Source organism: Panthera leo, chromosome B3 (assembly GCF_018350215.1).
Source record: "Panthera leo isolate Ple1 chromosome B3, P.leo_Ple1_pat1.1, whole genome shotgun sequence".
NCBI lineage: Eukaryota > Metazoa > Chordata > Mammalia > Carnivora > Felidae > Panthera > Panthera leo.
Window position 1 is genome coordinate 37,187,013 of NC_056684.1, and position 13,060 is coordinate 37,200,072.

A 13,060-nucleotide genomic window follows, 5' to 3' on the forward strand; every position below is an offset into this window, starting at 1 on the left:
TCCCTCATCTAAAAAAGTTATAAACCACTTTACAAAGGATTTGAGGAAATGAAAAAAGAATGTCACATTAAATACTGCAAGATAACAGATGTGAAGACATTCAACCTGATCTCTGAATGAGATCCCTAGGATGTCTGGCATAGTTGCCAAACGGCAGCTCTGAGAAGGAAGTCGAGTGTGTGCACTCTCTGTACTTCTCCCCTCCCTGGGCATTATCACACACTATTCGGCAAACATCCCTAGACCTAGCATCTCCACCATGTTATGAGACTTCCTCTTCTCGCCTTAAGCTGAGGTTAAATAGCCTGCCTATGAAAAATGAAACCTACTTCATCCGGTCCCTGAGATGGTAGCTTGCGCCCCGGGCACAGAAGCTGCACTGCGAGCTGCCGTATCACGACTCCTTTCCTGGAGGCCACATCGCACGGTGCAGCTGGGTTGCCACTGTTCCCTGCCCCCCTGCCCAAAGGCTACAATGGCTATACAGTATGAAAGTTATCTACTTTCAATAACCACACTGTTTGCGAACCAGGAAAAGATTCTGGACATAATCTGCAAGCTTGAAAAATATAAAGGCTCGAAAAGGGTAGGAGTTAAATGCAGAAAAAAAGAGGAAAAGAGTTTTGGCTCAGAAGAATTTCAGGAAAATGTGCAATTTCCTAGTCTACCAAGGAAATTAACTGTCATTTGTGGTCCTAAATTATTGTTCTGGTACCAATGATTTACTGTGCCTCTAGGAAAGGCACTTAACCTTTCTGGGCCTCTTTTTCTATCTCCAAAGCAACACTGCTTCCTCCTCACTTCAACAGGATGTAGTGATCGAGAACAAAACAGGACCCAGAATGTGCCATAAACTTGTGAGAAGGGAGTAGCGCCAGCTCCGTGTCAGAAGCATGGACAGGGGAGACACAGAGAAAACTGATAGCTCCTTTCTCTGGGTGCCCACCCCACCCTGTGCGTGATAATGTACTATCTGTTTATGTATCTGTCGCCTTCTACCAGAAATACACCCGACTCAGTTCCTCATCCCTGGCACCTGGAAATGTGCTATATACAGCAGGAAGACGGTCCTGTGTGTGGACACTTAAGGCTTTGTGCTCACTGAGGAGCTCTGGGAGGGAGCACTCATGGAGAGTGTGAGGCCCTACACGGCACTTTATGAGCCTGGCCCGAGTACGAATTCTGGAGTTAGACTACCTAGGTTTGAATCCTGGCCACGCTAGGTAGTGTGTGAATCCTGAGTGTCATTTAGTCTCCCTGAGCCTCAGCTTTGTAAAATGGGGATAAAAATACCATCTACATCTTAAGACTGTGGGATTTAAACTGTATTTACTGTATGCTGCCGGACACATAGTAAGTGCTCAGTATATGTTCCCCCATTACAATAAAACTACAGAACCACTATTTGCTTCCAATTACTTTGTCAGCTAGTGGGAGACACACCCCCATTTCAGCTCAGTACTTCTTCCATTCTGCGCTCACATAAGATTAGGCAACTCATTACTCCTTTCTACTCTTTGATTCAATTTTTATGATTTGATTTACACAAGCACCTGATAAAAAGGCCAAAAAGGACAAACTAGTTCTTATAACAGAGGAATACCTATTTGCTGTTAGCCAAGACATGCTGCATTAGTCTAGAAACATTTTCCAAAGAACAATCTGGATGGTGATGCTAAATTAATTTTTTATATCTTAAAGCACACCTTAACTTACCTGTGAAATACAAATTCCTACCGCTTAAATACTAAGTAGAGAAATCACAGACTTGAAAATCCTAGACAAATAAAGTAATTGTGGATAAAGTCCATGTAGTACAGAACTAGTGAGCCACTTCTGATAGTTTATGAAGACAATGGATGCGAAGGAAGAAGACTATTTTCAGAATGCAAGCCACACAGCCACAGAACTTATACTCTGAAAAGCAGTTAACTCTCTAAACAATCGTCTCACATGCCTCCCTCCCCCCTCATAATCCTCACTTGGTCAGCTCACCTTTTTGGTGAGAGAGTAACTCTCAAGCCCTAATGATCAGCCACACTGACAAGTTTGTCTACAGGATTTTTAAGGAACACTGCTAAGTGAATGCTGCAGGAAACACATTTATAAATGGGGACAGAAAAAGAAAAGTTCCCTTGCAAATGCACTGTTGATTAGCTGTCACAAAACGCTTTGCTTCAAAGAATCACGAAGTAACTGTTAATGTGGTAATACTCCCCATACTTCTGATTTTGAAAACAATCTCTAAATCCTAAATATTTATCTACAAATGGACACTGATTTCTCTAACATGGTATTAGGAGAAAAGCAGGGCTTTAAACATCTTCATCTCATAATTACAAATTCCCCTTTGTCCTTCATAGGACATTGGATATTTGCATCATTTGCAAATAAACACTCTGTACGCAACCCCCAAACAAGTTTTCCAATGCCACTAGCCCTACTATAATATATAATTGTACTACTTAGTAACTGATGGCGCTGTAAGAGAAAATACCCTATATCCTAGAGATGTTCAAGCTAGCTTATGTCCAAAGGACCTTAGAGAGTCAATAATATGTATTTTTAAATCTGGTAAAAAGAAAGGAATAGTGATATCAAGAATAATTTCACTTTTTCTTCATCGTCATCATTTCATAAATTCCCAAGGAGTTTATTTTTTTCTTTTATCAACTCCAAGTCATTTGTATTGAAGTTCATAGGTCTGGGGAATATCTTACAAAGTAGGTTCTCAAACATTCTTCCAGCTGTATTTTTAATAAATCAGAACTAAAAAATTCCCAAAGAACAAAAACATTTCTAATTATTTTCATTGCCTTTAGCTAAATGTTCACAAACAACAGAAACTCATTTATTTTGAGCTGTGTATATCACAACAAGGGCAATTCAAATGCACAGTCAGACATCATATTTACATATTTCAAAGGGAACAAATCTTTTTTATTATTCTATAAATTTGATATATAGATGAGTTGTCATTACTAAGTTTTACTTTTTAGAATAAAAACATACCTAAAATATACTGCCTTAATGTTCCAGAATAATTGTAAAGGGATTTTCCCTTTAGCCAAACAGAAATCCATAAAAGTATTATAATTACGGATTATATATACATAGTTTTTTTTCTGTATCCTGAATTTTAAAAGCAGATGTCAATTTAAAATGAACTGCTAAAACTGTTGAAACTAAAAAGGGAAGAAACGGTGGTGATATGGAAAGAAAAATTAAAAGCTGGTGCACTAAATTAAGAGGTGCAAGTGGCAAGACGTGATTAACATTTTCTAATAATATAGAGGTCACCTGAACTATAACATTTAGAACTAGTTCTATAAGTAAAAACATCAAGATTTATATTACAGTGCTCATTTATGTGAATAAATGCTTCATCTAATGATATAAACATCATATATATTAGAACAACTGTAAACACTTTTAAAAGGAGACTGCAGAAAAACAAGACTTCTTCCAGTGATTTAAATGGGAAATGAAGCTTCTGCACTTTTCTAAATTTCTCATAGTCTCTAACCGGGGATGACAAGAAAACACATGGAGGGGGAAAATAGATAAATTGGGGCTTGGGGGAAGGAGGGGAGGATAAGCAGGTATCTTTTTTTTGTTTGTTTTTAATCTTTGTCTTCTTCCTACCTTCCACTCACTTGGTTTGTGAGCCATTTTCCTAAATGTTAAAAAATGCCAGCTTCCTTTACACCATAGTCTATTGTAACATTTACCTAGTTACTTAAGAATCCACCCCATGACTCTGCAGCCTATATTTTTTTACTGTGGTAAAGCATGTAACATTAAATTTAACACTATAACCATATCTAAGCATGCAATTCAGTAGTGTTAAGTATATTCACGTTGTTGTGCAAGAGATGTCTAGAACTTTTTCGTCTTGCAACACCGAAATTCTATAACCACTGATTCCTCCTCCCCTCAGCCCTTGGCAATCACCTTTCTATTTCCTGTTTCTATGATTTTGACTGCTTTAGATACTTCATATGAGTGGAATCATAGAGTATTCCTTTTTTTGTGACTGGCTTATTTGCTTATCAGAATGATTTAGAGTTTCATCCACGTTGTAGCACATGACATGGTTTTCTTCTTTTTAAATGCCACATAATATTCCGTTGTATGTATATACCACATTTTCTTTGTCCATTCATCTCTCAATATACAGTTGGATTATAAGAACCTCTTGGCTATTACGAATCATGTTGTAATGAACATGGGTGTGCAAATTACCTCTTCGAGATCCTGCTTTAAGTTCTTTTGGATATATACCCAGAAAAGGAATTGCTGGACCATGAGGTAATCTTATTTTTAATTTTTTCTGAGAAACTTCCATACTGTTTTCCATAAGGGCTGCAGCATTTTACCTTCCCACCAACAGTGCGCAAGAGTTCCAGTGCCTCTGCATCCTCACCAACACCTGCTATCTTCTTTTAATAGTGGCCATCCTGATGGGTATGAAGAGATAACTCATGCGGTTTTGATTTGCAATTCCTTAGTGATTAGCAGTGTAGTACATCTTTCTATGTGTTTATTGGCCATTTGTAAATCTTCTTTAGAGAACTCTCTATTCAAGTCCTTTGCCCATTTTTAAATCAGGTTGTTTTGTTATTGTTCTTGTTGAGGTATATAAGTGTCTTATATATTCCAGATGTTAACCCCTTATCAGATATATGATTTGCAATGATCTTCCATTCCACAGGTTGTCTTTTCACTCAGTTGTTTTGTTTGTTTTGTTGACATGCAGAAGTTTCTAAAGTTTGGGGTAGCCCGTTTGTCTATTTTTGCTTTTGTTGCCTGTGCTTTTGGTGTTATATCCAAGAAATCATTGTGAAATTCAATGAAGCTTTTCCCTACATTTTCTTCTAGGAGTTTAAAAGTTCAAGGTCTTAGGTTTTAGGTCTTTAATTCATTTTGAGTTATCTTTTGCATATGGTGTAAAGTAAGGGTCCAATTCCTTATTTTTCATATGAATACCCAGTTTTCTCAACACCATTTGTTAAAGAGACTGTCATTTCCTGGCACTCTTGTTGAAAAGGAACTTGGCCCATAAATACAAGAGTTTGTTTCTGAGTTCTCTATTCTGTCCCATTAGTCTACATTGTCTACCTTATGTCCATGCCACACTATCTTAATTACTGTTGCTTTGTAGTATGTTTTGAGGTCAGGGAATGTGAGGGTTCAAACTCTGTTTTCATTAAGATATTGCTTTGGCTCCCTGGGGTCCTTTGAGATTCCACAGGAATTTTAAGATTTTCTTTCCATTTTCTGCAAAAAATGCCATTGAAATTTTTTTTTTTTAATGTTTATTTTTGAGAGAGAGAGAGCACGAGTACGAGCAGGGGAGGGTTACAGAGAGAGAGGGAGACAGAATCCCAAACAGGCTCTGTGCCATCAGCACAGAGCCTGATACAGGGCTTGCACTCACGAACCATGAGATCACAACCTGAGTCGAAATCAAGAGTCAGACGCTTAACCTAGACACCGCTCTATTGGGATTTTGATAGGATTGCACTGAATCTGTAAATCACTTCGGGTAGAATATTTTAACAATATTCAGCCTCTAATCCATGGACCTGGGATGTCTTTCCATTTACTTATGTCTTCTTTAGTTTCTTTCAGCAATGTTTCATAGTTCTCAGTGTACAAGTCTTTTGTTTCCATGGTTAAGGTTCTTCCTGAGTATTTTATTCTTTTTGATGTAATCATAAATGGGACTGTTTTCTTAATTTCCATTTTGGATTGCTGACTGCTAGTATTTAGAAACACAACTAAGATTTTGTATCCTGCTGAATTTGCTTATTAATTCTAACAGTTTTTTGTGGAATCTTTAGGGTTTTCTATACAATAGATCATGTCATCTATGAACAGAGATGATTTTACTTCCTTTCCAATTTATATGTTTTATTTCTTTTTCTTGTGTAATTGCTCTGGCTAGAATTTCCAGTACTGTGTTGAACAGCAGCGATGAGGGTGAGCATTCTTGTTCCTGATCTTAGGGGAAGAACCTTCAGTCATTCTGTGCTGAGTACCATGTTCACTGTGGGCTTTTCAGGTACAGCTTTTATTATGTTGAAAAGGCTTCCTTCTATTCCTGGGTGGCCGAGTGGTTTTAGGAGGAAAGGGTATTGAAATGCTTTTCTGCATTAAGATAATCATGTGGTTTTTGTCCTTCATTTTGGTAATGTGGCATATCACATTGATTCATTTTTGTATGCTGACCCATCTTTACATTCCAGCTACAGATCCTACTTGGTCATGGTGTGTGATTTTTTTTTAATGTGTCTGGTTTTGGGATCAGGGTAATGTTGACTTCAGAGAATGAGTTCGGGAGTATTCTCTCCTTTTCAATTCTTTGGAAAAGTTTAAAAAGGATTGGTGTTATCTCTAAACGTTTGGTAGGATTCTCTGGTGAGGGCACTGGGGTGCTGGACTTTTTTCTCTGTTGGGAGATTTTTGGTGCTTCAATTGCTTCACTAGGTATAGGTTCAGGTTTCTTATGTCTTCATGATTCAGTCTTGGTAGGTTGTATGTTTCTAGGATTTATCTATTTAAGTTATCCAGTCTGTTGGAATATAATTGTTCATAGTAGTTTGTTACAATCCTTTTTATTTCTGTCATATTAGATCATCAGTTGTAGTATCTTCTCTTTCATTTCTCATTTTAGCTACTGGAGTCTCCCCTCTTTTTGCTTGGTCTAACTAAGGGTTTGACAATTTTGTTGATTGTTTTGAAAAACCAACTCTCAGTCTCATTGGTTTTTTTTTTCCTATTGTTTTTCTATTCTCTGTTTCATTTATCTCTCTGCAAATCTTGGTTATTTCCTTCCTTCTGCTGACTTTGGGTTTAGTTTTTTTTTTTCTTTTCTTTTTCTAGTATCTTGAGGCATAATGTTAGGTTGTTGTTTGAGATCTTTCCTTTTTTAACGTTAAGTATTAACTACTATAAACTTCCCTCTTCCTGCTGCTTTTGCTGCATCCCATAAGTTTTGGTATATTTTGTTTTTATTCTCATTTGTCTCCTGATTATTTGTGACTTCTTCTTTGACACGTTGGTTGTTTAAGAGTGTGTTGTTTAATTTCCATCTATTTGTGGATTTTCATGTTTTCCTTCTGCTACTGATTTCTAGTTTCATCCCACTGTGGTCAGAGAAGATACTTTGTATGACTTAAACTTGTTAAGGCTTGTTTTGTGCCCTAACACGTGATCTACCTTGAAGAATGTTCCAACTGCACTTAAGATTATGTAATCTACTGTTGTTGGACCTACTTTGTAAGGTCCAATTGGTCTATAATGTTTAAGTCCTCTGCCTCCTTAGTGACTTTCTGGCTGGTTATTTTACTTATAACTGAAAGTGGGGTATCAAGTTTTCTGCTATTATTGTGTTGCTTTCTAGTTCTCCCTTTAGCTCTGTCAGCAATTACATCATGTATTTGGGAAATAATTTTAATAATAATATAAAAAGGCTGGAGTCAAAACAATTTGCCTAAGAAAGACTAGATATAATAAGGAATAAAAAGGTAGAAGGATATATGCCAAATGATAGGATTTGGTGGGTTTTATTAACTCCACTGTATTTCTGTAATTTTACAAAAGCTTAATAATGAAGATGGGTTCCCTTAGCAATAATTATAAGGCAAAAAGTTTTTTAAGAGCTTCATCAAATATAGTATTATAAATGAATTCAAGAGCTAATGACTTTTTCATCTTGTGTTTGAGATTTTATAAATTATAAAAGACTAAGATGTAGGACAAATAACATTTAATTTGTTTCAATTCTTTGTTTATTTAAGAATACAATAACTTCATCTTTGTCTTAGATTAGTCGGATTTCAATATTCAAAGCTTTCAATATCAAGTCTGCCTGAACAATCCAGGCAAATCAGGAAACAGCTGTGTCCTCTTAGTCTTCACACTTTCTCCCTAATTTAGGTATGATTAATTTGATTAATTATAAAAAGGTAATTAAAATGTCAAAGTAATTTACTCCTAGTTTTTCACATATTTTTGTATGAAAACCACATTCAATTACCACTCCTACAACTGGTGGGCCTAACATCAAACTAGTTAAGCAATAAAGCTTTTTGAGAAAATGTTCACTTATTTATTTTGAGAGAGAAAGAGAGTGCACAAGTGGAGGAAGATCAGAGAGAGAGAGGGAGGGAGGAAGGGAGAGAGAGAGTAAGAGAAAGAGAGAATCCCAGGCAGGCTCCATGCTATCAGCGCAGAGCCCAACATGGGTCTCAATCTCATGAATCATGAGATCATGACCTGAGCCGAAATCAAGAGTTGGACATTTAACCGACTGAACCACCCAGGTGCCCCCAAGAAATAAATCTTATCACATCTTTGGGGGAAACTTTTTCACTACACGTTTAATCATCCTGGTATGCTTTGGGCCTTATTTATATTCATTTTGTACAAATGATTTTGACCTCATTTTCTGGTTTAAAAACATTTCTGTTTTTTCATGCATAATCAATGCAGTTATTCAAGCTAAATAGAATAGTTTTTAATCGGTAGATTCTTACAACGTAGACATTGTTGGCAAAATGGTTAAACTTAATGTGTGAGTAAGTCATGGCTAGATTTCTATTCGAAAGGATATTATTTTTAAAAATGTAATTTTAGGAGTGCCTGGATGGTTCAGTCAGTTAAGCATCCGACTCGATTTCGGCTCTGGTCATGATCTCACTGTGAGTTCGGAGCCCCACGTCAGGTTCCTTGCTAACAGTGCAGAGTCTGCTTGGGATTCTCTCTCTCCCTCTCTCTCTGCTTCTTATCCGCTTGTTCACTCACTCTCTCAAAATAAATTAAAACAAACATTAAAAAATGCAATTTTAATAAATACACCAAGATAATACATATTCCTTATTTGAACACTTTACACTTGAGTCTGAGAGACAATCATGAGTCACAAGCAATATTTAAATATATCTTACTAAGAGTAGAAAATTTTTATAGACTTAAAAATTTGGTTAGATTCCAAATCCTGTGACTAAATAATAACGTCTTTCTACTTTTCAGAAACTGTGACAAAGGTGGGCATATTTCAAAAGTAAAACATAATACTGCAAATACCAGGAATACTTCATGAAAGGAGAAAAATGTATGTTGAATCTTCTGAAAGGCAAATATTAGTTTAACACTTACTGGACATAGTAGAGAAACCCTTAGGCTGGTTGTAGCTATTTCACTGTCTGGATCCGCAGTCAATTTCTCTTTAACTGACATTCATTGAAGAGAAAACAAACAAACAGAACATGTTGATTAAAGATACATCAGTGGAGCAACATTAGAAAAAGAATAAGGAACTTAAAATGAGGAAGCTTAAAAAAAATGAACTCAAAAATAATCCGTTCAATTATTTCCAATTAATTGAATGGAAAGATAAAAACAATTACATGGTTTATAACTTCTTCTCATCCATGGAACAAAAACTGCATTGCATTAACATAAAGGAAATCTGTATAGTAAACTGACATAGTCAACTGACGGCAGAATCTTTTCCTTTTATAATTCTAAGAAACTGGATAAAGTTGCTCTTTCTTTTAAATTATGACCAATATTATAAGAAATTAATCAATAGTATAGATAATAGAATTATCAACATTTATAAATTTTTCCAAAGCTCAGATTATAAAATAATTAATACATTTTATACACTATATTAATTATTCTATTTTTCATTATCTATTTAATTTTTCTATTTTTCTATTAATTCTATTTTCAAATTATAAAAAAGCTCAATTTCTTTTCTTCCACATAATTATTTAAGTTTTATACTTATTTATCCATAAACTAATTATGCTAATATTTTAGGCAAGTCAATTCTCCTCTCCTTATTTGCTTCTAGCAAATAAGAACTCACACACTAGATAATCTCTGGGTCTCTTCAGTTCAAACTTCCTGAGGTTCTTAAGAGATAGGCCACTAGTAATAATGGCTATTCTGCTACTTTCTGTCAGTCTTAAAGGAGTGTAAAGGACCTTTATACTTCTCGCCTGGAATCCTGAGACACATATTTACTTCTGAAAACTTCAATTTGGAACTTTAATTAAATTTCAACACTGAGTTGAGGCTGGAAATGCCTAAATGGTAGTACTCCAATAATTTTAGACATTGTTCCACAATGACTCTGAAGTCTGTATGTGTAAGGGGAGGCCCAAGTGGGAGTGGTTGTGTATATAGTCAATTCTAGAAGTTCAGAGCTGTGGCACAACTAAGTGTGGCTAGAAAGTTAATATATAGTAGAATTAAGAAAATGGGGAGCAGAAAAGTACTCAGATAAGGAAGAATGATTTCAGAGTAGATGTCTATTGTGCTGATAACCATTTATGAGAATGAAGAGTCCTGCCTTTATTAAACATGGTGATCTTTACAATCTGGATTTTTTTTTTTTTTTTTTGAGATGGTCTACATTTTAGATAGTCTATCTATCTCCATAAATTAGTGAATCTCAACTATGATGCATATTAGAACTACCTATAGAGTTCTGTAACTTATAATTGCTCACTGAGTCAGAATGGGGAAGAGGGACACCAACTGGTTGTTTTTTAAAAGCTCCAGATGTGGTTCTGATGCCAAGCTTAAAGGTCATTTCATTTAGTCTGGAAATTCCAAGTGTCTGAAATATATATAACTCATAGTCTGCATCCCACACCTGAACAGGCATAAAATCCCCGGGTTTTAGTTTGGGAAATATAGTTATCATATCACTTATGCTATATATCATATGTCAATTATGGAAACTATACCTGTATCGTTATAGACCCAATCTTAGTCAATCCTTTCTTATAAAGATACATTTAACAAACAGTATCTTTTTAAAAGTAACATAAACATGTAAATAGAATTGTAATGTGATTACTGACCATTCCGCATACCTGCAGCACCCTATCACCACCCTGCAAACAGCAATGAGAACAATATGGACTTGATCTATTTAAACTTTCACTGAAATGAAGCAGTAACACAGACCATAATATCAACCTTATGCAAAACAGAGTTCAGTGTTTAGTACTTCCCAAAGAAATTGAAACAGGCGAGGCAACCTGAAGTAGTGGTTAAGAATACAGGATCTTAAAAAAAAAAAAAAAAAAAGAAAAGAAAAGAAAGAATACAGCCTAACTTAAAATTCAGACTTTAGTCCGGTCATTTAACATTTCTGTGCCTCAGTTGCATCAACTTGTAAATGGTAACAACAGCACTTTATAGCAATGTTCTAAGCATTAAATGAGTTAATACACACAAAATGCTTTAAAATAACCTAATATCACCCTCAATACATATTAGCTACTGCTACTCTTTTTAAAAATGTCATTTGTATTTTCACTTTCTCTAGGAGATGGCAGTTTTATGAAATTATTTTAGAATCAGCTTGTCAACTTCTATTAAAAAAAAAGTTTTGCTTTTGCCTTTGCCCTTATAGACTCAATCTTAGTCAATCCTTTCATGTAAAGATACTTTTCAAGATTCTACTAGGATCTTAATTGGACTGAATTTAATGTACAGGTCATTTTGAAGAGAACTGACATCTTTACAATAACAATACTGAATGTTCTGATCCATTAACATGTTATATCTCCCCATTATTCAGGTCTTATTTTAATTTTTCTCAGCATTGTTTTGAAGTTTTCAGAATACAAATATTTTGTGGGACATATTCCTAAGTATTTCATACTTCTGGATGTTACAGTAAACTCTTTGTTTTTTTAATTTCACTTTTCAGTTGTTCAGTGCTAACAGAAATACAACTGATTTATAAATTGTGCATTCTGCAACCTTGCTTAAATTAATATTAGCTCTAGTTGCTTTTTAATAGATTCTTTAAGTTGTTTTCTACACAGACAATGAAGTCATCTTCAAATAAAGACAATAATTATTTATTCATTTCTAATCTGTTGCTTTATTGTGCTTTTTTTCTTGCTTTACTGTGCTAGCTAGGATCGCAAAGGCAATGCTGAACAAAAATATTAAGAGCTGATACTCTTCCCTTTTTCCCAATCATGGGGGTAAAGCATTCTAATTTCTCACCACTAACTATAATATTAGCTAAAGGCTTTTTGTAAATATCATTTGTTACACTGAGACAGCTCCCTTCTCTTCTATTTTGCTGAGAATTTTATCATGAATAGATACTGAATTTTGACCAAATGTTTCTCCTGCATCAATGGAGATGATCATGTAATTTTTTCTTTTTGTTAAGTTTGCTGAGAAGGTGAATTATACTGATTGATTTTCACATATACTGTATGAACCTAATATTCCTGGGATGAACTCTATTTGGTTAATATAGATTGTCTTTTTAATTTTAGTTGAAGTGTAGTTGACATACTGTATCATAATCTTTTTACATATCGACTTAGAATTGACTTTGCCAACAATTCTGAAAACAAAGTTGGAAGACTATTTGACTTCAAGACTCACTAATCATGACTGTTGTATTGGCATAGGAACAGACATATAGGTCAAGGAAAAATAACAGAGTCCAGAAACAGATTCTACATCTATGGTCAAATTGGGTTTTTGAAAGGTGATTAAATGCAGAAAAAGACAGTTTTTTCAAAAATGTTGTTGGAACTGGGTATCTATATGGGGAAAATGAAGCTCTAACCTTACCTTGTATCATATACAAAAATTAATTTAAAAAAAGAATATTTGTGAGCTTAGGTTAGGCAAAGACTTCACAGTATGCAAAAAGCACAAACTATTATATAAAAAGAAATGGGGAAAAGATCTGAACAGACATTGCACCAAAGAAGCTATACGGATAGCAAATAAGCAGAAGCCATCATTAATCATTAGGAAAACGCAAATTAAAATCACAATGAGATACAACTACACACTGACCAAAACAGCTGAAACGCAAAGCAACCTGACAATACCAAGTGGTAGTGAAGATGCAGAAAAACTTGAAATTGCATACACTGTTGGTGGGAATGCAAAAATGGCATATGCATTTTATAAGAAACTGCCAGTCATCATGTGACAGCAATCCGAGTCCTAATTACCCAAGAGAAATAAAAACATATGTCCACAAAAGTGG

General features: G+C 35.0%; 1 protein-coding gene across 7 annotated transcripts in view; it reads right to left on the reverse strand.

Moving 5' to 3' along the window:
- Nucleotides 1-13,060, reverse strand: part of PIAS1 (protein inhibitor of activated STAT 1) — a 120,902-nt gene that overhangs the window by 10,829 nt on the left and 97,013 nt on the right. For all 7 annotated transcript variants that reach the window (XM_042941594.1, XM_042941596.1, XM_042941592.1 and 4 more), the window contains exon 8: nucleotides 9,166-9,239. In XM_042941594.1, the coding sequence (XP_042797528.1) occupies nucleotides 9,166-9,239 (74 nt within the window). The remainder of the gene's footprint in view (nucleotides 1-9,165; nucleotides 9,240-13,060) is intronic.